The 25,159-nt window shown below is 39.1% G+C and overlaps 1 protein-coding gene across 1 annotated transcript in view; it reads right to left on the bottom strand.

The window, feature by feature from the left end:
• Nucleotides 1–740: 740 nt before the first annotated feature.
• The window catches only part of EBPL (EBP like), a 42,719-nt gene continuing 18,300 nt past the window's right edge, over nt 741–25,159 (bottom strand). The window contains exons 2-4 of the mRNA XM_036747887.1: nt 14,709–14,778; nt 2,635–2,773; nt 741–1,268 (exon numbers count right to left, since the gene is read on the bottom strand). Of these exons, the coding sequence (XP_036603782.1) occupies nt 1,028–1,268; nt 2,635–2,773; nt 14,709–14,778 (450 nt within the window). The 3' untranslated portion in view covers nt 741–1,027. The remainder of the gene's footprint in view (nt 1,269–2,634; nt 2,774–14,708; nt 14,779–25,159) is intronic.

Raw genomic sequence — 25,159 nt, 5'->3', positions numbered from 1 at the left:
TTAGCATAACTCAAAGGCCAGGCTAGGTAGGGAATCTGGGTTTGAGATTATCTAAAACAACAAAATCCCAAGGGACAAGTTGAAAGCCAGGAATTCAACCTGATACTAGATCAACATGGAAGATACAGGGGATGCTGGCAAGCTGATTCTGGCTCAACTTACTTGACCAAAACCTTGACCTTGTTGGTATGTTTCTCAGAGGCAGCTAAGTGGCATGCACAGTGGATAGAGTACTTGGCCTAGAGTAGGGAAGACCTGAATTCAAATTCAGACACTTACCAGCTGGGCAAGTCATGCAACCTCATTTTCTTCAACTGTAAAAATGGAGATACAATAGCACCTATCTCACAGGGTTATTGAGATGATCAAATCAGGTCATATTTGTAATGTGTTTAGCTCAGTGCCTGGCATACAGTAGACACTTAATAAATGCGTATTTTCTTCCTTTTTAAATGATAGCTTCATGTACTTTCTATCCCTGCCCTTGTACCCCAAGCTGATGTATCAACATGGTCATGGGCCAGATCTGCCGTCCCCTCTCCTGACCTAGGGCTTAGAGGCCTGTTACCATCAACTTTCTCTCAGATGCCAACAAGCTAGAAAGTATAAAAGCAAAATAAAAAATTGGATTCACTTTTGATCTTCATTGTGGTACCCACTTAAAGAATTCATGGGAAGATAATGAGGCTTTGTTTGGCTTTTTTAAATCTTTCATTCAAGGGATTAAAACGACACAGTACTCTCTAACAAATCGTAATGTTTATTAATGTAGTACAACTCAACAATTATTTGATGAACTTCATTATTGGCACGAGTTAAATTGTAAAGTTATCCCTATATTTAATTAAAAAATCCTGAGCCCCTGGCTCCTTTGCATTTTATTGTTAAGGAAAACAAATCAGTTTAAAAAAATACAACTGGAAGAAAAATAACTTGAAAAGATTGGTTATTACGTCTTAGCCACACAACAGTGGGCTAAAAACCACAATAACTTATAAACAAAGAATACGGTTGTGATTTTGAACATTCATCTGAACTTTTTTCCTGGCTTCATTTCCTTCTGGTGCATCTTCTTGAGTCCTATCCATGACTGCCACAGTAGCAGTCCTGGAATCAATACCCACACACCATTAAAAAACACCAGGTAGACCCAAAGATAAAGCCAATTGCTGGTGTTAAGGTTGGGGCTTCCAATAAGCCAGTCTGGACAGAAGGTCATCCACCCGCCATACAGCTCACATACACACAGGGTAATCTGAATGAAATGCCTGTTGAAGAGACAGCAGAAAGGAATGAGAGGTACCTTGGAGCGCCATTCCACCTCTATCATGAGACAGTTTTCTGCTTCATCAATAACCACCCAATCAAAGTTTCTCATTACAAACAAAACAAAACAATTCTATCAGGACTGGTCCTTTTGTATACCGGAAGCCTGGGCAGAGCAGACCTCATTACTGGTGGCTTTTGTGATTTCTAGAGAAAATGTTTTGATAAAGGCAACCAGGCCTGCCCTTAGGTACACAGCAAGAACACAACTGATCTAGAAGAGAGATGATTACCTATTAATTATAGTCGGATAAACATCTAAATGAGGGAATGGATGAAAGGAAAGAAAGATGGAAAGAAAAATGGAAGAAAAGAAGGATGGAAGGAAAGAACTAAGAATGAAAGGAAGAAAAAGATCTAGAGCTGAGGAACTCTTTGGTATCCATTTTGCCACCAATCTCTCTACTGGATGAATGAATTCAATATTTTAATTCTTCAGTAAGAACTGGGGTAAAACCAAACCAAATTTAACAAGCATGACAAGTGAAACAAACATTTATAAAATACCTATATGCAAGGCCCTGTACAGAATTCTAACATATGGGCATTCTAAAAGTCTTAGTGAAATTTTAAGCTACTAAAGCTTATTAAAGTATATGCAACAAATGACAACATTGCTGCTCATTTAGCACTGTTCTTGAGAGTAATCCACAATGCAGTACTTGTGCTCCAATCTACTTTGTCTTGGGGAGAAGAAAAAGGAGAATAAAGGAAAATAAAAAATGCCAATAAAAGCCTCTACTCTTTACCATGGTACAATGTATACTCAGATTTTGGTTTGTGACTGTTATTAATAATGTATACATTTATTCCTCAAAGATAACATTCTAGGCTATTTTAAAAAAGGGAAACAAAACGAAACCTGCCAAAAAACCTAAAACCAAAAATCATCCAATGCCTTTCAGAATCATTGCTCATTTTACACTGCGCATCAAGCTCAGAATGAATGGCATAAGCATAATTTACTTTTGTGCCAGGTGGAATGGGGTTGTACTGCAGACACTGGAGAAGATTCAGCAGAAATGCATCCTATTTGCTTTAAAATATTGGCTAGAAAATGATGCAGCCTCCTGCTCTCTTCTGTATAATCCCCAAAGCCCACAATTAGATTGCCACCTGGGATCACATTTCTCTCAGTCTCGATTTTGAACAGCTTGAAATTATCCTGATGGCTGCAACGTCACGTAACTAAGATTGCCCAGTTTTCTTTCGTGTGCTATTTTCCTTCTAGCTACTTATTTTAGCCAGCTCACCCGGCTTTCATTATCAGACACTTGATTTTGATAAGGACTGGCTACCAGCACTTACCGATAGTACTTCTCTTTTAATATGGCATAAATGAGGAGCAAGGCTAGCAATCCATCCAGAACGACAGTCAGCATCTCCAAGGATACAATGGTGGGATCCGAATGAAGCCATCTTGCATCTGCTTTGCCATATTCTTTCCCTAAAATGATGAAATGATTCCTTACTTAGTATGTGATTAATTCTGCCACTATCAGCTCAAATAACCTTCTCCCTCTATCCTGTTCAGAATGTTTTGGTGGAAAGTGACTATACTCTTGAGCTAAAACCACAAAAAAGCTTCTCAGAATTAGGAAGCTCACCCACTGTCATACTTTACATTTGTATGGTGCTTAACCTTTTCCAAAATCATTTTACATATGTTGGATTTTCCTCCCCGCCAATTAATTACAATACAATGGAATTCTAAATGAATTCATGGGACTATATGTCTTTTTAAAAAGGATGACAATCTAAGCAAAAGCTTTAAAAACCAACATAGCCTTCAATACATGTCTTTAACATTTGAATTTTTTGTCTCAATAATGAATTCAGTGAGAAATATGCAAGCAGAATTTAGAGACGGGAAATCATAGGCAAATACCTGTGTTTAGTAATAATTCCTGCTCCGTGGAGGGGAGATTATATTCAGAGAAAGTGGTGGGGGGTAGAGGAAGGATTAAGGACTGTCAATAAGCCTGGACAACACAATGTAGCAACAACAGACAAAGAGGGTATTTCAGCCCTGCCACCAGTACAGAGAACTCATTAACAATAGCTGTGGCCTGGAGTATCACTTATATTGATGCTGCAGGGAGTATGGGTCTACATCCATTAAGACCTACTCTCAGAATGGTTTCTCCTTGAACATATAATAAGATCATAAAATCTTCTTAGAGGTGGTCTGACGGCAACATACTGGTAATATAATCCTTCTCCCCTTTAAAGCTGTTTTATTCCTATTCAGAAAAAGCATGAGTAACCCCAAATTAGCTACATATCTCATCTGTTCAGCAAGACTTGAGTTCTCATAATGGACAGAGGAGCTATTCCCTAGGGGTCAAGGGCAAAGGAAGTTTCTAATGAAAAGGCTGCCCTCAGGGAGAAGACAACCAATAAATAGGAGTAACTACTTAACGAAATAAAACATGAAGATATCGTGCTGAGAAGGGGCTCACAAAAGTCCAGAAATAATGAGCCAGATAGGCTGGGAGCTATTCAGGCTGGCACTAGCTAGCCATTTGTGCTGGTTTTCCTATATCTATCTATCTAGATGTGTGTGTATGTGTGTGTGTGTGTATGTATGTGTATATGTGTGTGTGTGTACACATATATATACACATACATATATATATATATGTTAAAGTGTAGGATTGAAAACACAGTATATTTTGTTTTGCTGTGTTCACAGATGATGCATACAGAAGTCCAGAATAAACAGATACAGATATAAATGTGTATATCCATATTTATACATGTGTATATAGACACAGGTATATATATACACACACACACACATGTATATATGTGTGTATTGGGACAGCTAGTTGGTGCAGTGGATAGAGCATTGGACTTGGAGTCAGGAAGATATGAATTCAAATGCAGCCTCAGACACTTACTGGCTGTGTGACCCCGGGCAAGTCACTTAACCCCTATTTGCCTCCATTTCTCATCTGTAAAATGAGGACATACTGGAGAAGAAAATGGCAAACCATGCCAGTATCTTTCCCTCAAAAACCCCATGGACGAAAATCCATGGGGCTACATAGAGTTGGATTGATAGAATGAACAGCAACATGTACATATAATATACATGTGTGCATATTTTATACATGTGTGAATAATATATAATGTTTACTATGTGCCAGGCACTGTGCTAAGCACTTTAGAATCATTATCTCATTTGGTACTCATAGCAACCCTGGAAGGTAGATGCTCTTATTACCCCCACTTCACAGACAAGGGAAACTGAGGCAAAGAGAGGTTTCACAACCTGCCCAGGCTCACATAGCTAGCAAGGGTCTAAGGCTGGATTTGAACTCAGGTCTTCCTAACCTCATACCCGACATTATCCACTGAATTGCCTAGCTGCCCACAGCATGTATGTGTATGTATGTAGACATGCATCTTCTAACAGGCAATGAAAGACACTCTTTAAGAAAACTGCAATGTTGTTGTTTTTAAGCAATGATGATTTGTACCTAAGAAGTGATATTAAAACTGAAAAGGGAAGTAGGCTGCTCATGTATTAAGAACAAAGAGTCAGTAGATCTGGTGTTGCCTTGACATCCAGAAAGCATTTAAAAAGAAAGCCTTTAGGGCAATGAGTACATCCTCCATGGAATGTTTATAGAAACACATGGTCAAAAAGTTCAGAAGACAGGGCAATATGGATGAATAGTATATACCATATAACAATGAAGGACGTGACCTCATCAATGAAATCATGCTACAATTGAAGAACCAAAAATATAGATCCCATCCCCAGTGCACTAACTCTAGGACCCAGGATTGAGAAAAATGCCACCAAAATTAAATACAAAAGACTGACTTGTACAGACATAAGTGGATTTTACATATTCAAGATTGAAATGATCCAGCATTCAAAATGGAGTGAACTAGTATTTTTTTTTACTTAACTGAACTTCTATTTTTTGAATAATATTTTATTTTTCTCAATTATATGTAAAAACAATTTTTAACACTACTTGAAAAAAAAGGTGAGTTCCAAATTCTCTCCCTTCTCTCCTCCCTCCACAAGAAGATAAGCAATTTGATATAGGTTATACATGAACAATCATGAAAAATATATTTCCATGTTGTGAAATGTCATGTCATGTTATGAAAGAAAACAGAGACCAAGAAAAAAATCCCACAAAAAATAAAATGAGAAATTGTATGCTTTGATCAGCATTCAGATTCAAAATGGAGTAAATTATTGATTGTATGGGAGCTAATGGTTTAATTTTTGAATTGTCCAAGCCTGTGACTTTCTCTTTCCTCCATTTGCCTCATTTTCTGGGTACCTCACTACTAATACCTAGAGAATAGAGAACCAGTAGCCATGAAGAGTCTGATTAAACAACTCCAAAAATACATTTCTTTTGCTGTTGGTTACTAAGCTTAATGGGAGATTTGATCCTGGATAAAAGCAGACTAATAAGATGAAGAGATATAAGAATTCATGCTATTCACTGCTATGTGAAGCTGAAGTGAACAGGCTGTGAGTCAAGAAGAGGGTCTAAAGTATCCATCTGCCCAAAGCTACCTTTACGATGAGGCTTTTAAACAGGGGATTTGCCATAGAGCTACCAAGAGGAATAACAAAACACTGAGGATCTTGCTTGCAAAACGGGTGGAGATCAGGGAGGACTCTATGGTGACCTGGATAGTGGGCACCATATTTATCTTTCTACCAGAGCTGAGGTAAGTGCTACGTGCACATGAAGGGCAGGTTTGTCTTCCTCCTAAGAAGAGCTCATAAGAGAGTGTAGTAGCAATTTTGTTTTGAAGATCTTTCCTACCCATTAATGGGCCATGTGACCTGCTTACATCACAGGAAGCCTAAGACACATGTGGTGGGAGGAGCTTCCTGACAGGAAAAGGAAGTTATGTCACAGAAAATGCAGAGAGAGAGAAAAAGACAATATGGCTGCTGGTGGCTGCCCTCATGACAGTTAGATCTGAACAGGCTAACCTAGCTGTACTGTCAGTTTGTTTTGGTGAAGACCCCAGCAGGGGGTCGTAGAGGTTTTGGGAATGTTGAAGCTCCATGTTGCGATATTCTGTATTGAATGTTTGGGGTTCCTTGCTATTATGATGAAGTGGACTGACCGGCTGTTGGAGCTGAGCATTTGGTTATGGGAAATAGTTCTGTGGTGTCTGGATACATGGTTTACTTCTACTTTCTATGTGGAGAGTCTTGTATACTTTGTGATATAGAACTACGTGGGCATTTTGAGAGTTAGAGAAACACTTCCAGTCAAGTCAAGTCAAGGGCATTTATTAAGTGCCTACTAGGTGCCAGGCACCGAACTTCGTGCTGCTGATAAAAAGAAAGACAAAAACCAGTCTGCGTTTTCAAAGGGTTTATGGTCTAATGGGAGAAACAATATGCAAACACTACTAACAAGCAAGATATAGACAGGATAAATTGGGGATAATCTCAGAGGGAAAGTGTTAAGAAATGGAAGGAAGACTTCAAGGTAGAAGCAAAGTGAAAAAGTGTCAATAGGTTGGAAAGTGAGGGAATGTGACAAAGGAGGGAGGGAACAACAGAGACCATTGAATACTTGGACCTAAGTAATAGGTAGGAAGCTTTCTGCATGGAGGGTGGACCTGGACCCTCTGGAGAGGAAATAGCTACTGGTGAACCAAAGAGAGAGGATGTAATTCTACATACAATAGTGGCACCAAAGAGGAGGTGATATCTTTGTTTTGACATCACTGATATTTCTCCCAGGATTTCCCTCTCCCTCCCAGAAAACCATCCCATAAAAAATTTTTTAAGAAAAAAAAGAGAAAGAAGAAAAAAAATTCAGCAAAACCAATCAATACATGGAAAAATATGAAAGCATATGCAGCTTCACACCTGTGGATCTCCCTTCTCTGCAAAAGAAAGGAGGTAAGATTTTTCTCATATCTTTTTTGGGAAGCTAGTCTTTCAATGGACAGAACACAGAATTTGGAGTCAGGAAGACCTGAGTTCAAATCCTACCTCAGAAATTTAGAAGTTGCATCACTTTAACTCATTTAATCTCCCTTTGCCTCAGCTTCCCATATGTAAAATGTGGAGGGAACAGGGAAGGGAAAAAGGATTTATATAGTGCCTACTTATGTGCCAGGCATTGTGCTAAGTGCTTTTTACAAATATTGTTTCATTTCATCCTCATAATAACCTTGTGAGGTAGGTGCTATTATCATTGTCCCCATTTTATTGTTGAGGAAATTGAGGTAAATAGAAATTAAGTGATTTGCTCAGTCACACAGCCAGTAAGTGTCTAAGGCTGGATTTGAACTCCTCTCTTCCTGACTCCAAGCTCAGGGCTCTGTCCAATGTGCCACCAGCTGCCTCTGGGGGAAAATAACAGCACCTACCTCTCAAGATTGCTGTGAGGATCAAATTTGATAACATGTAAAGTGTTTTGTAAATGTTAAAGTGTTAAATAAGTGCTAGTTATTATTATTTCAATTATTTTGTGGTAGTTGGTCTTTTCCAAAATTTACATTGTAGTAGTCTTTGTGTATATTGTTTCCTTGGCTCTGCTTACTTCATTCTGCATCAGTTTATCTGAGTCTTTCTATGCTTTTCTGTATTCATCATTTCATTGCTTCTTATAGAATAGTAATATTCCATTATATTTATATACCACAATACATTTAGCCATTCTCCAGTTGATGGATATCTATTTTGTTTCCAGTCCTTTGCTACCACAAAAATGGCTACAATAATTAATAAATACAATATGTATAGGGACTTTCTTTTTACCAATGTCCTTCTTGAGGTATATGCATAGAAATGGTATCTCTAAGTCAAAAAGCATGAACATTTCAGTCACTTTGTTTGAATAATGCCAAATTTCACACCAGGGATTTTTAATCTAGGGCTCTGTGAACTTGTTTTAAAAATATTTTGATAGTTGTATTTCAACATAATTGAATTCCTTTGTAATCTTATAGATTTTATTTTATGCATTTAAAAATGTTGTTATTCTGAGAAGTGGTCCAAAGGCTTCACAATTTGCCAAAGCAGTTCATGACACACAAAAAGTGTTATGAAACCCTGCATTAGAAGAAAATAAAATGAGTAGAGGATGTTGGGGACTCCATGCTAAGGAGTAATGTACCCACTTCAAATTAGTAACAGAAGTCTTCCCAGGGCATGAATATGGCAAAGAATTTCCCTAGATTTAAGTCACCAGGACTAGATAAGTGAGCTTGACTTTGATTCTTGGGAAAAAGTCTAGAACACATTAAAGAAGGGGGTTGTGAATGTTTAGAGAGAAGAGTCAGTATGACTTCATTAAGTACAAGTCATTCTAGATTTCTCTCTCCATCTCATTTCCCTCCCCTTTCCATTTCCCTTTCCTTCCTTCCTCCCTCCCTCTCTTCCTTCCTCCCTCCCTCTCTTCCTTCCTTCCTTCCCACCTGACTTTGACAAAGTTCTTGTACATAAATGGCCTAGGTGGTAATTCTGTTAGGTGGATTTAATGACTGATTGACTAGATTTAAAGAATAGTCATAAATGGATAGCTATCAGATTGGAGGGAGACATCTAGGGAACTATCCCAAGGTCTGTGCTTGATCCTATGCTACTTAACATTTTTATTGATGAGGGCACAGACAGTATGCTTATAAAATTTGCAGATGTCACAAAGCTGACAGGGATAGCCAGTACACTGGATGACATATTCATGATCTCAAACTATTTCAATAGGCAACAATGGCAGATTGAATAGAATGTGATGTATTATAGGGATAAATGTAAAATCCTATAGCTGGATTCAAAAAGTCAACTACCTAAAGAAAAGATGGAAGAGTGGCTGAAGTTTGTCTGGAATCTGGGAATTAGTGAGGAATCCAACATGTCTGCCCTCAAAAGGTAATGTTAGGTTACATTATGGGAGGTATGGTATCCAGAACTATGAAAGTGATACTATCAGTGTATTTTGCCCTGATTAAGTCACATCTCTTTTCATTTCTGTGCACCACATTTTCAGGAGGACACTGACAAGCTGGAGAGAGTCCAGAGGAAGGCTACCTGGATGGTGAGAGACCTTGAGATCATGCCACATGAGGACTGGTTGAAGGAATGAAAGATGTTCAGCCCTAGAGAGAAAACTTAGGAGAGGCTGTGATAGCTGTCTTCAAATGTTTGAAGCTCTATCTCATGGAAGAGAGGTTACACTCGTTTTGCTTAAATCCATGAGAAAGAACTAGAAGCAATGAGTGGGAGACAAAGAGAATCAAATTTAGCTTCAAGGTAAGGAAAAATTTCTTAGCAATCAAGAGTGTCCCAAAATGATAAGTCTGTCTTCATGGGGGTAGTGGGCTTCCCCTCATTAGAGGCCATTAAATGAAGGCTAGATGACCACTTGTCAAAGGTGATGTAGAAGATAGGAATCTTGTTTAGGTACGGGTTTGACTAGATGGTCTCTGGGGTCCCTTCCCACCTGACATTCGGCCCAGTCAGAAATCATCTTTCCTTGCTCAGATCTCACACAGTATTGTGTTAGTCAATTCGGCCAGTCAACAACAGGAGGGGAGGAAGGCAATAAACATGATGTAGCACCTACTGTGCGCTGAGCACTTGCTAAACACTTTTTACAAATAACATCTCATCTGATCCTCACAACAACCCTATGAGGGAGGTGCTATTATTATCAACATTTTATAGATAGGGAAACTGAAGCAGACTTAAGAGAAAGAGGTGAGGTGACACAGCACTCCAGGCACGGGGGACAGCATGTGCAAAGATAATGGGAAAGGAGATGGAATTTTGTATTTGAGAAATTGCAAGTAGGCCAGTGAGACTGGACTGTGGAGTGTATGGAAGAGAGTCAGGCATAAGACAGATGGGAAGGTGGGAAGGGGCTAGGGCCAGGTTGGGAAAGGAAGCCCAATGGAGGGTGTTATATTTTCTTGTGCACTTATGTTCTACTCTGTATGATGGCTTTTTGTATCTCACTCAGCATGCAGTTTTGTATGCAGCAGGCACTTAATAAATGTTGATTGCTTTTGTTGCTTTCATTGGCTTTATAATTAAAATGTATTGCATTATCTAATTTACTTTCATTTCAGTGAAAATGCAGAGCACTACATTTATTTATGGTGAACCTCCAGAAAGGCAATGATGTTTGTGAGCTCATTTTTAGGGGGATGGAGACAGGATTTGCTTCCTGAAACAGTATGGACAAAGGCAAAGGAATGCTCACTATAGGGTAGGTCAGTGGAGGTGAGGAGGCCAGAGTTCTGGGGTCTAAGAATAGAGAAGAGAGGCAAGGAAGGATGAAAGCCAGAAAGGGTCACGACTCTCAGTAGGGAGGCTGGGACTGCTGTTTTTCTCTGGTCACTGGGGTTTTCCCCACTATGGCTGGTGTGACCTTTAACTCAACTTGTGCTGGCAAGGGGGAAAAAAGCTGAGCTAGTCAGCCACAATCCATCCTTTGTCATTGTTGTAAATTGCTTTCTAAGCCTCAGGGAGTCTCCTCTCCTTGAATGTATGATTCCTGGCCAGAGATCTAGTTGAAGTGAAGAATTAAATCTGAGTAAATTCAGCAAAGGTTTACTGAGTACCTACTATGTGCAGAGAACTGTATGATACCCAAAAGTTTGGTTAAGACATGGTCCCTGTCTCCATGGAGCTACAAAGAAGAGGATAAGTATCTGTTGGAGGGATGACTGTAGAAGTTCCTTTCTGTGGAAGGTTTTCACATAGGCAGTGGAGAAGCCCTCAAGAGTCTAGGCTGTGAAGGAATAGTATCAGAATTACATATTAAATCATGCAGCAGAATTCAAAATGAAAAAGAAATCACATTGAATGAAAAGAAATTTTAATACTGGAGGCTAACGGCACAGAATTGCATTTTTACAAGCTACTGGTATCAGTCCAGCACAGTATGGGGCACAGATCAACCTTATTAGATGTATTATTGATGAACTAAAATTTTGAGAACCTAAGGAAGAAAAAGAATGGGAAAGAAGAGAAAGTGTAGAGTTATGGAAAGACTACTGGGCTTGAAATCATGAAGAGAAGGGTCCAAATTCTGCCTCAGGTGTTTATTAGCTGTTTGAGCTTTGGTAAGTCACTTAACTTCTCTGGGGCTCAGTTTCTTTAAATCTATTTTTTTTAATCTTACTTTATTTGAAGGGGGAAGGAGAGCAATTGGGGTTGAGTGACTTGCCCAAGGTCACACAGCTGGCTCAATTTCTTTATCTGTAAAATGAGGACAATAATAGCACCTACTGCTTAGGGTTGTTATAAGGGCCACACATACATACAAAGTGCTTTGTAAATCTTAAAACTTAAATCTTACTCTTAAAATCCATAATCTTAAATTTAAAAAAATATAGATACCACATCTCTTAGATACCACATCTCTCCTGTCAGATTGGCTAAAATAACAAATCAGGAGAATGATAAATGCTGGAAAGGATGTGGGGAAATTGGAACATTGTTGCATTGCTGGTGGAGTTGTGAGCTGATCCAGCCATTTTGGAGGGTGGTTTGGAACTATGCCCAAAGGGCTATAGAAATGTTCATACCCTTTGACCCAGCAATACCACTTCTAGGGTTGTATCCCAAAGAAATCACGCAAGCGGTTAAAGGAAACATATGTACAAGAATATTTATAGCAGCTCTCTTTGTGGTAGCCAAGAATTGGAAATCAAAGGGATGCCCATCAATTGGGGAATGGCTGAACAAGCTGTGGTATATGAAGGTGATGGAATACTATTGTGCCATAAGAAATGGGGATGATGCAGACTTCATAACAACCTGGAAAAACCTACACGACATAATGCTGAGTGAGCGGAGCAGAGCCAGGAGAACGTTGTGCACAGCCACAGATATATGGATTCTGTGAGGACCAACCCTGACATACTGCGCTTTTCTCAGCAACCTAAGGGGCAAGGACAACTCCAGGGGACTCATGATGGAGAATTCTATCTTCATTGAGACAAAGAACTGCGAAGTTTGAATACAGACTGAGGCACACTACATGCTCGCCTTTTCTGCTTCTCTTTTGTTTTTGGGTTTTGTTTTTTTTTTGGTTCTGTTTCTTCTTTCTCATGATTCATTCCATTGGTCAAAATTCTTCTCCACGACTTGACTAGTGCATAAATTAATTCAATGCGAAGTTATACATGACAGTTATATGATACTTCATGCCGTCTTGGGGAGGGAGGGGGGAGGGAGGGGAGAAAAACTGGAACTCAAAACTATGTAGAACCGTGTGTGGTAAACTAAAAATAAATAAAGAAATTTATTAATAAAAAATATACATATATATAAAATATTGTTATTAAGCTAGTACACATCTCTGCCAGTATGAACATTAAAAAAAACCTACTACCAAGATTATATATTTATGAGCGTGTATGTATATGTGTGTGTGTGTGTGTGTGTGTATACTAAGGTTATATATGGTGTACTTAACACTCCTAAGTCACCATCATTTTGTTGGAATGGATGCTGCCTCTATTGATGCAGATCTTAACTTTTCTGTATCTTAGGAAAGTGTTGCTATGGATAACTTTCTGGTAATAAGCCTCTTGAGACTTAGTGAACTTCATCCTGAGACAATAATATAGCTTATATCCATATGTGGTATGTCCACTCCAAAATGAAAGTGATAGATAATAAAATCACGACAAAAATGACTCTTTTTGAGAAGAACTGGTTGGAAAGCTGGAAAGCAGCTTGGCAGAAATTAGGTTTAGACAAGCATCTTATGCCATACTCCTCAATAAGATCAAAGTGGATAAGCAATGCTAGTTTAAGAAGTTCACATCATAAGAGAACAGGAGCATGGAAGGAGGCATGCTTTGCACAACCATGATTAGAGGATAATTCTTAACCAAGTAAGCTTTAGAGGTAATTATAACAGATAAAACAATTTCAATTCAATTCAAAAGGTTTTGCATGAACAAAATCAATGCTGCTAGAAGAAGAGAGGAAGTTGCTAAAAGTGTGACTAAAAGGTCTGATAACCAAGATATATAGGGAATATACACACAGTCAATTCTTGTCATTCGTGGTTGTTATGGTCTATAAAGTTACCATGAATACTGAATTAGCAAATGGTTGTTGTCCTTTGTTCTCAAAAAGGGCCAAAATGACATCACTATGTTAAAGTCAAATTACAATGCGTCTGCTGACTGTGACCGGTAAGACCAACACCAGCTTGGAATGCTCTACCTCAGGTTGGGCACAAATAATCCACATGAACATGTGGGATGATTTCTCTAAATTTGCACATCTTGCATTTCTTTTGAGCTATTTCAATTAAACTAGCAAATACTCAACCATTGTTCCTAGGGGAAATATGGGGTTAGGGTCCTGTGAGTGAGCCTGTGGTCACAACATTTACTTTAGCATTTTCTGTAGTAGCCTCACATACAGATTGGTGGATTTCCTTTTCCTTCTTCTCAATGTATTATATTGTTGATCCATTAATATTGAACTTATGCCCACCAGCACTATAACTCTTTCCTGAATGATGCTTGTCTGAGACACATATTTTCTCTATAAGGCACATCATAGCCTTTTTGTGCTTTGGAACTCTAAACAACATTTCAACACTATACTTGGGGGTTATTTTAAATAGCAAAATCACGCCCCCCCCCCAAAAAAGCAAGAAGATGGAAAAAAAAAACCATGGCACTCAATGGACTGCAAAAAGGATACCTGTTTACAGCATGAGAGCAGAAATTGTCTTGTTCAATATCAGCTGAGAACACAAGTGTAGGCAATCTGCACATGTCTGTGAGAGTGCCTCCATCTATCTATCTGTCTGTCTATCCATCTATCATCTATCTACCATCTATCTATCTATCTATTATCTATCTATCTCTCTAGTTATCATCTATCTATCATCTATCTACTACCTATCTATCATCTATCCACCACCTTCTATCTATCTATCTATCTATCTATCTATCTATCTATCTATCTATCTATCTATCTATCTATCACCAGGAATGTAATTTATACAATAACTATAAAAATTTAAGAGAAAACAAGATGAAGATTTCAGCACTCTGATTAATGCATTGACCAAGTATGACTTCAGAGGACTGATGATGAAGCATGTAATGTAGGTGTAGAATCAGACATATGGGCTGGCAAGGCCAATGTGTTCATCTATTTTGTTTAACTAGTTCTTGGTTACAAGACAGGTTCTGGGGATAGGGTGGGAGGTATGTGCAATATGTCATTGGAAAATGATGATATGAAAAAGTCATTCATAAAAAAACAAAAAATATATGTTTTAAATATTATTACATTTATTCTAACTATACTTCCCACATTCTTAGCTGCATCCCAAGCTTATTAGGCTCCTCAAAACATTTCAAAATTCAAATAAAAGAATACTTACATAACGAAGCAATTATGCCATCTGAGTCTGCCACACTTCCTACTAAAGACAAGTAGACAAAGGGACCCTCCTAGGAAAAGGAAACAAGAAATAGAACATTTGTTATTATTTCACCGAAGCATCTCACTTGCAGGATGACATCCACACTTCATGAGTCCATACCCTTATCAGGTCTTCCTGCATAATCTAACTGCAGGTTAACTATGCTATTGGAGAGAAATATTATCCTTGGATACACAGAGCAGTCGTTGCAGAATTTTCATAGGGGCATGCCCTGAATTAAGAGATAGATATTTTCCTGAAGAATCACATGCAAAGTCAAATATCACATAGTTAACTGTATTTTCTCATTGATTTATACCATAAAATCAGAAATATTCTTATGGGAAATGAAAGACAATTGACAACAGAGGCAAATACTCCTGGCAAAGAAGCAGCAATGTTGTCAGCAGATAGCAACTGCCTAATGGCAACTTGGTCAGTCAATAAACATTTATTAAGCACCTATTATGTACCAGTCAAAGAGGCAGCTGAGTGGCTCAGTGGATACATTGCTGGGCCTGGAGTCAGGAAGACCTGAGTTCAAATCCAGCCTCAGAGACTTAATAGCTGTGTGATCCTGTACCAATCACTTAACTTCCATTTGCCTAAATCCACTGGAGAAGGAAATGGCAAACCACTCCAGTACCTTTGCCAAGAAAACCCCAGGGACAGTATGGTCCACGGGGTCAGGAAGAGTTGGACAGGACACAAGAACAGGAACAAGAACATGTCAGTCACTGTGCTAAGTGCTGGGGATGCAGAGAAAGGCAAAAACCAGTTCCTGCCCTCGTGGAGTTTAAAATCTAATGGGAGGGAAGGTTGGGAGGATACTGGATGTGTGGGCATGATGAAGTACGGAGGACTGCAGCTGAGTGGGAAGTGACAGGATGGCTGCCCCAGATGTCTGCCTTAAGCTGAGGACCGGGGAGGAGCTCTGTCTCCACTCACCATTCACTTTCCATCTTCTCCAACCAGAGGGAAGAAGAGGTCCTTGGATCAAGGGGTACCGATTAGGTGTGAGCTGCAGGGTTGATGAAGCTCAAGGGATAAAGCATGGGTCTTGGAAGCCAGGAAGATCTGAGTTTAAATCCTGCCTCAGATGCTGACAAGCTGTGTGACCCGGGGCAAATAGCTTAACCTTTCTGTGCCTCAGTTTCCTCGTCTGTAAAATGGGAGTAATAACAGCCCTTACTACGTAGGGTTGTGAGGACCAAATGAGTTGATATATACAAAGTACTTTGCAAACCTTAAAGCGCTATGTGAATGCTATCTATGATGACAACAGCAATGATAATGGTGAAACGGAAATGACCGTGAATGTGGACTCAGAGGACCTGGGCTGAGATACCAGTCTTGCCACTTGTCGCTTATGTAACTTTGGGCAAGTTGCTTCAACTCTATAAAATGAGGGGGTGGACCACGGGGTCTTTGGGAACCCTTCCAGCTAGAGCTATGATCCCGGGTGACTCTGCCTCTCCTGGGATGTTTTCCTCGCTTGTAAAATGAGGGGGCTGGACTAGACAATTCCTTGACAAATTTTGGGTTTTTTGCTGTCTTTTGTTTTGACATCCCTTAGTTTCTCACCTCTCTTTACCTAGAGAACCATCCCCTTTAAAAGAGGGCCATCCAAAATGCGGGCCAGCAGTGCGATTTTTGTGGCATGCTACAAGTACAGATATTTACATCAATGCTTTAGTAAACGAAGCGGAGCTACTGCCGAGCTCTCGCTAAAATGGCAAATCAAAATGTGTTGTCCATTGTTTCGATAAAAACCTAAGGTTGGACAGCCCTGCTTTAAAATAAAGAAAAAGAACAAAAAACAAAGCTCAGTGAAATGATTAGATGGTTTCTATGGTGCCTTCCGGCTGTAAAATCCTATGAACTTTGAGAAGGGATATCCCCCGGTGCCTCAGTGAAGGAGCACTCCTGACTTATGCCTGCCAGGAGTTACGGCACCCACCAACAATTCCCTCTGTCACAGTTTAATAACGCTAGTCTTATCTTTAAAAAAAAAAATAAAGATCTTCCATCTTTAAGAAACAAAACAAAACAAGACACTGCACAGCCACACCTTTGAACCACAGCATGATGGCAAATTTACCTGGTCCCACCTTACCCTTCCGGGCCCATTATACATTAGTTAGTGCCTTTGATATATTCTACATTCCAGCCAAACTGGCTGTAATCTGCTATTCTGTGCACATGACATTTTCCCACCTCTCTCTAAACATTTGTACAGACTTTTCCCCAGGTCTGGGATCCTCTTTCTTCACCTCCACCTTTCAGAATGTTTAACTTCCTTTAAGGCTCATCTCAAGTATCCCCTCCCACCTGAGGCCCTTCCTGATGCCCTGAGTTGTTAGCACTCTCCACTCTCCCCACCCCCCCACCACATACTACTGTACATAGATTTACTTTACCCACATTTTGCATTTACTTATCTATGTACATGCGAACTTCTCAAGACAATCCTATAAGGTGGGTAGCCCAAATAATCATTATTTTTTATGATAAAAAAGATGATTGCACATGAAAGTACAAATCTATTATGTACAACTTGCTATTCCTTTTAAATATATAATAAAGTTATCATGTAAATTTCTTTTTTCTTCCTTTCCCAACCACTGTAGAGATGGTTACCATTAGACACAAATAGGTATACACACACACACACATATATGTATATACACATATTTAAAATTTTTCTATTTATCAGTTCTTTCTCTGGGGAAGCACAATATTATGATATACTCTTTAAAGACAAGGAAGTTGAAACTCAGAGATTAAGAGACTTGTATAGGAAGATGGGACTAGTAAATCACATGTAAGTCATGTCTAGCTGGCCCCAGACCATGCTTTACATCCCATCATGCCATCTCTCAGCACACCAGGGCCTTCCTACCACAGGCATCTTGCTATGTGCCATGCTGGCAACCCCTCTACCCCCATCCCCCATCATCCCCTCTCCCTCTTCTACCTCTTGTTCTGGGAATAACAAATAAGCAGTACCATTGCTACTTAAATAACAGTGACCACTGACTGTCTTATGGCTCTCCTCACTATCCCTTTGACCGCCAGGTCCAAAACTACTTCCCCTGGCTACTACTTTCTTCTGTGTCAAGTCAAGAAGCATTTATTAATTGCTTACTATGTGCCAGGCACTATGCTAAGTGCTAGAAATACAAATGCAAGCAGAAAGACAGACCCTACCCTGAAGGGGCTTCCTTTGTAGAAAGAAAATCCAGGAGAGTCAGGAGTACAGCCTGAAGAAGGAAGATATGGTAGACCTGGGCCTTCCTGGGAGGAACCAGCCAATCAGAGGGAAAAGCCATAGGGGTGGAAGTACAATGTGTGAAGTCCAGAGCATACAGGATAAAGAGGTTTCTAGAAAAACTTGGAGAATGACTGGGGAGGGTTAGGAACACAGCCTAGAAAGGAATGAATTTGTATTGGATGTCCCAAATTCCTGGAGGAATCTGAGTCCTTACTTTTAAACTCGAATCCCCAGGGTCAAGCCCAGTGCTCAGCACATAGTAGGTGCTTAATAAATGTGCATTTATTTAAGAATCAGAACCAGGACTCAAATGCAGGTTTTCTGACTTAAGGTCCAATGTGCTTTCCACTACAACTTCACGTGTGACGTTGAAGGTCATTTGCCACCTCTATCCTTCAGTTTTTCTTGCTGAAGCAGGGATGCTGATAACAGATGTTTATTTAACATTCTAATTTTAATGAGGCAACCTCCATAAAGGTGGCTCTGATGAGATGGGTGTTCCCCTTTGAACTAGAAAGAGAGTTATCTTTCCTGGATGAAAGACTGATTCTTTTTATGGACAATGCTGCTCTCTTTCCTAAGGAAAAGAAAACAAAAAAGGGTCCACAAATATTCTGTGTCAGCAGCCTATAACTGGCTACAAGTCTAATTCCGTTCACCTTAAAGGCAAACAAAAATGCATGGTGCATCTTCTCTGAATTTGGGGAGTTCATTCAAGATCTGAACTCTGCATGACTCACGTCAAGTCACAATGTTATGTATTCTGTGCAGAAGGCTGCCTGATGAAAGCAGTGACGCAGAGCTCAGCCGGGTGCAACAGGCTGACGCCACATCGGGAGTGTGCGTGAATCAGATCTCCCACGGGATCAGAGGGTTTAGTGTTGGAAACAAATGACTCAAATCCCATTCATTCTAGACTAGAAAATTTCCTTCTCCTCTCACCCAATAGAGGAGCTCAACATAAAATAGGACAAACCATTTATAGAAATGATGACTATCATTTAGAGAGCACCTTAATATTTGCAAAGTGCTTTACAAATATTATCTCAATTGATCCTCACGACAATCCTGGGTGCTACTGTTATTACATAGTGCTTTAAAAAGCTTTGCAAAACGCTTCACACATATGATTTTACTGGGTCCTCATAACTCTGAGGTGGGTACTATTATTATTCCCACTTTCCAAATGTGAAAACTGAGACAGAAAGAGGTTAAAGTGACCTGTCCAGCACCACATAGCTACTAAGTGTCTGAGAAATGAGCAAGATCTTCCTGCTCCAAGGCCAATATCTTGCCCTGGGTCACACAGCTATGTAACTGTGGCCATTACAGTATTAGAGAGATGTTGGCGATGTGTGGGTGGGGCATGCAGAACTGATTCTGCTAAAACTGCTTAGGTGTCTTCTATCAAAGCTACCGGAGCTATTATTTAATATTCCATGTGAGCTAAGTTTATCCCAGAAGTTACACAGGATCGAGACTAAGACATTGTCCCTGTGCACTCTCCTGATCATTTAAGTTGAAAGAACACTTCTTGGCAATGCAAACTTCATTCACTAGAAAACAGTTTTTCTTACACATTGGAAGCATGCCTAGAATTCACGAGCGAAAGGCTCAGGTGAAATCATTTTAGTGGAGATTTGTGGGATTATTAAAGCTAGCTTAGTTCCAAATGGGAGGAGAGGCTTTAGACACAGCATGTTTTTGGTGCTACTGTTTTGAATAAGGAAGGAAGGAAACAAACATTTATTAAGTACCTACTATGTGCTAGTGCCAGACACTGTGCTAAGCACTTTACAAATATTATCTCATCTGATCTGCACAATAAACTTTGGAGGTTGGTGCTATTATTATCCCCATCCTACAGATGAGGAAACTGAGGCAAACAGATTAAGTGACTTGCCCGGGTCACACAGTTAGTATCTGAGAATGGATTCAAGTCCAGGTTTTGTTGACTCCAGGACCACTACTGTTTTCATTGTGTCACCTAGCTGCCTGGAAGAATAGAGCTCTGAGGCCAGTTGTGTGACCTAGTCCCTACAGGAAGCATGGAATTGTAAGATGCTGGCATTGAAATGCGCCTTGAAGAAAATCTAATCCAAACCTGAAACTGCAAGTGAGAAGTGAGCCAACTAGCTAGCTAATGCATGAAACATGACTTTGTGACTGTAAAAGCAGTTCATAAACCTCAGGAATTATTTTTCTCATGTATAGAATGAAGAGGTTGGATTAGATTGGAGGCCCCTATCCTTTATGTGGTAAAGAGTCGCCTTCTGTTTACGTGAACCAAAGAGGATCCTTCAATAGAGGACTGACCAGTAGCTGGAGGACCAAAACCATCCCAGGACAGCCAGAGAGATCTGAACTTTGCCCCCCTTCCATTATGTTGCTATTGCTACCTTTTAACTTAGCTACTCCAAATAAGGGAAAAACTTTGAGAATTTACATTCTCTCCACTGACCTGGCTAAGGACTGGAGGGCAATTATTTCAAACACGTAGAACCTTCCTATATGCAGCCAGGCCCCAAGACTCCACCAATCACTGTCCTGACCACAAGGCAAGAGTAGGGACTTGCTGTTTGTCCTTTTGTACACTCTTCCTCCATCCCTCCATGCATTGCTAGGAGACTGATAAGCGAGTCAGCATTATCATTTATATTGTGAAAGGTGATTCCGGCCATTGGACATCAGCGTTTAACCACCATGTGAAAGAGTGTTCCAAACCACTTGTAACAGAAGAAATGCAAATCAAAATGACTAGGGTTTCACTCCACACCCAGCCAATTGGCTAAACTGACAAAAGATGGGAATGATCAATGTTGAAGAGCTTGTGAAAATACAGGCACACTGAACTTGATGGAGCTGTAGAGTGGTCCAAATATTCTAGAAAGCAATTTGTGATCATGCTAAGAAAGTGACTAAAATATTCATACCCTTTGATCCAGAGATTTATCCTATTACCTAAGAAGGAAGGTAGGAAGAGTAGTGGATAGAGCTTGGAGTCAATTAGTTAGACATCAACCCACATTTATTGAGCTCTTACTATTTACTGAGCCAGGCACTGTGCTAAGCACTGGAGTCAGAAAGACTTGAGTTCAAATCCTGTCTAAGACACTTACTAGCTGTGTGACCTTGGGCAAGTGCCTCTCTATGACAGAATTTCCTCATCTGTAAAAGGGAGGTTTTGGGAACAAAGGCCCTAAGGTTCCTTCCAGCTCTATATCTATTTCAAATGTTCATATGGACTATTTGTGCCCAACCTGTGGTAAAGTCTTCCAAGATTATATTGGTCTGATCAGCCAGTCAGACACACTGTACTCTGACTCCAACACAGTGATGTCATTCTAGTTGAGTATGAGGGACAACAACCAACCAACATCTATGATCCTATGATGCTATGAAGTAAATGATTAAAAAGAAAGCCTCATGCATACACACCAAAACATTTATAGCCATACTTTTTGTCACAGTGAAGTGGAAACAACTGGTCATTAACTGGGGGATGCTGAAATAATCTGTGGCACATGAATGCAATGGAATATTACTGTCTTGGGGAAAAATATGACGAATAAATAGAAACACGGGAAGACTTGGGTGAAATCATCAGTATGTCCCTTAGACTGAGGTAGGCAAGGTCCCTACTCCAGACCTGTGTCTCAGAGGGCTCCCACACTGTGGAGGACCCTGTTCATCATAGACACAAAAAAGGGTTAAGAGACGGCCAAGAGGGCAAAGAATTGGAAAATGAGGGAATGCCCATCAGTTGGGGAATGGCTGAACAAATTGCGGTATGTGATTACGATGGAATACTATTGTGCTATGGTAAATAATGAGCAAGAGACTCTCAGGAAAACCTGCAAAGACTTACATGAGCTGATGCAAAGTGAAATGTACTGTGTACAAAGTAACAGCAACATTGTAAGATGATCAGCTGTGAATGGCTTAGCTCTTCTCAGCAATACAATGATCCAAGACAGCTCTGAAGGACTTAGGATGAAAAATGCTATCCATCCCCATAGAAAGAACTGATGATGTCTCAATACAGACTGAAGCATACTTTTTTTTGCCTCCTTTATTTTTCTTAGTTTTTTGTCTATATTTTCTTTTATAATATGACTACACATGTATAACCTATATCGAATTGCTTGCCTTCTCAATGGGGGTGGGGGGAAGGGAAGAAGGGAAAGAATTCACCACTCAAAGTTTTTAAAATGAATGTTAAAAGTTGTTTTTACATGTACCTGGGGAAAAATGTTAAATAAAAAAATTTTTTTTAAAGAGATAGCCAAGAGTTCCAGAAAATATTCCACATTCTCCCAACACAATCCAAGGCAGAACTTCTGTCTATGCTGCCTTCTCACCGAATGGTTTAAGTGCTCATAGATTTAATTCTCATTGTTAATTGTTATGATTTACTTTGAAAATACAATGTATCCCGTTCACTGAATATATTGTTGCATATAATAAATTTGGTAATAACATAAAAGCACACAAATGTGCACAGTAACAAGGTATCTTACCGCAACAGAAAGATAAAACATCATAAGATAAAGGGAGAACGCTCACTAATGCTATCCTGGCAGTCGGCATAGTCAAATACTTGGATTTGTGGGGCGGACAACATTGGTGGTAATAGGCCATTTTTTTTTACCTGAATTAAATATCGAAACATCATGGCTGAATTTAAGAATTTTCTTTTGACATCTTACATGCAGTTCAGCTTTATGACACAAAAATATATTATGTTGCAGTTTGAGACTCAATATTAAATATTGATATTAGTAGCATATTCTCTATGTTCTGAGCGGCTAATTGCTTTTGATGTCCTGTATTTTTTTCTTAGGATTTCTAATACGTCCTGTAATGGCAGTATAAAAATTCTAGGCACTTTACCTAAATTCTTATAATTAGCAAAACAAGCTACTATTTCTTCAAATGTTTTTAAATATATATATCACAATCATTAATGTTATAACTAATAGTAATAAACTTAAATTAAAACATTCTGTTGTCTAAAGATGGGCACACAGACAGTTGCCATCAAGGTGTGCATGTGCGCTGACTCATATTGTATAGGATGGTGTCTTCTGTTAGGTAAAGTTATGTAGAGGCTGGATAGTTTCAGTACTTTACACTTTTACATGTTTGTATGTGTTTAAATTGTTGTAAATAACAGTGGGGGAAAACTTTGAAAAGTATAGTGGAAATTTTTACATCAAAACATTTTTCTAAGTTGTATCATTAATTGAAATGTAAGTCCCATTTAATTAAATGTTCTTAAATTGTAATTTTGACATATTTGTATATTTAATACAAAGCAATTATTTTAACTTTGAGGAAGATAGGGTTATTTTATCTGAGATTTCAAAAAACAGGGCACTATCTAATGTACAAACAGTATCAACATTCCATTCTCTGCTTTATTTGTACTACCAACACAACAAAAATAATAATAAATAATTTAAACTTTAGTATAATATGCAATAAAAATCTTTCAAATGATCTGTTCCATGAAAATGAATATAATTTTCAGGGTCTCCTATGAAGGGCCTTATATTTTTCACCTGAAAAGCTCCAAAACAGAGTTTCCCTATCTACCATTAAATTTTTATTCATCATGTTATACGCTTTAACATACATGTTGTAAAAGAGGCAACATTTCCAGTTTTTCTTGAAATATTAATATTAGGGAGTCATAAGGAGTTGTTTAGTGTATTCTAACTTCCTAACTTCTGTGTATCAGTTATTGAATGGTGCTGAAAACACTTTCCGAAAATGAAACTACAGCTATTTGTGGCATCTTGAGGGACTATGAGCAGCGAGTAAGGTGAGCCTTCATGGTATAAACTATTTTCCTGGAATGTCTATTAGTATTGCAAATAGTGGGGAGGACTCTTTGCCTTCCAGTGGTCACATATGTTGTTTGGAACTGTAGTGTAATGTAGTTTATATGTTCTACAACAGTAATCCTAAATCAGATAGTCATTTCAGCTCTGCACAGCTAGGCGGCACAGTGAATAGAATGTCAGGCCTGGTGTCAGGAAGACTTATCTTCCTCAGCTCAAATAAGTCCTACTAGCTGAGTGACCCTGGGCAAGTCACTTAATCTTATTTGCCTCAGTTTCCTCATCTCTAAAATGGGCTGATGAAGGAAATGGCAAACCACTCCAGTGTCTCTGCCAAGAAAACCCCAAATGGGGTCATGAAGAGTTGGACAGGGCTGAAATGCCTGAACAACAACAACACAGATTTGAAATTAGCGAGGTATTGTGCATTCAACAATAAAGAACATGAAGAGATGGTTTCTGGACCTGAACACATAGAGATACTGTGTGGACACTACAAGGACTCTTCGTGTGCATCAACTGGACACTCAACAAAAGTAAACACCTCTTCTTTACCCATTATTCAAAATCTTTACTGACAAATTGGTAAGTAGACCTCAGGTGGGCTTATATATTTTGTAAAACATTTTAAAACCAAATTACTGATCTATGCAGCTCCCCACCCCAATATTTTCCTTGGTCCCCTGAGCACTCTAGGGGTGACTCTGGAAATGATGCCAAATGAAATAACCAGAATCAAGGCTACAACAATGGAAATGGAAAGAAAAACCAAATAGCTGACATGGAATTTAGTGAAATTAGAAGGACCTGGCTTGGCATCAAAGAGCTACAAGAATATACTTCCCTTTCTTCTTTGTAGAGGTGAGGGACACCACATATAATGTTAGTCTGCCAATAAATATTTATTAAATGTCTACTATATGCCAGGCAACTGTGCTATGTGCCCAGAATACAAATAAAGGTAAAAGACAGTCTCAAGGAGCTCACAGTCCAATGTCAAACTAGATTGAGATGTTGGCTAACTTTATTGCACTTCCCCTGCCCCACCTTTTTAAAATTCTTTATTATAAAAGATAGCTCTCTGGGAGAGGGAGTGAAAAATGATATATCAAAAATGTAGGTGATATTAAAAAATATCAATGAAAATTTTTAGATGGTTTTTTAATGCATATTTTCCTCCACAAGAACATAAGCTCCTTGAGGGCAGGGGGTTTTTCTTATCCTCTTTTGTATCTCTGTGCTTGACACATAGCAGGTATTTGATAAATATGTGAAGTAGATTACTGAAA

Source organism: Trichosurus vulpecula, chromosome 2, assembly GCF_011100635.1.
Source record: "Trichosurus vulpecula isolate mTriVul1 chromosome 2, mTriVul1.pri, whole genome shotgun sequence".
NCBI classification, from domain to species: domain Eukaryota; kingdom Metazoa; phylum Chordata; class Mammalia; order Diprotodontia; family Phalangeridae; genus Trichosurus; species Trichosurus vulpecula.
This window is presented reverse-complemented; position numbering and strand designations above follow the sequence as displayed.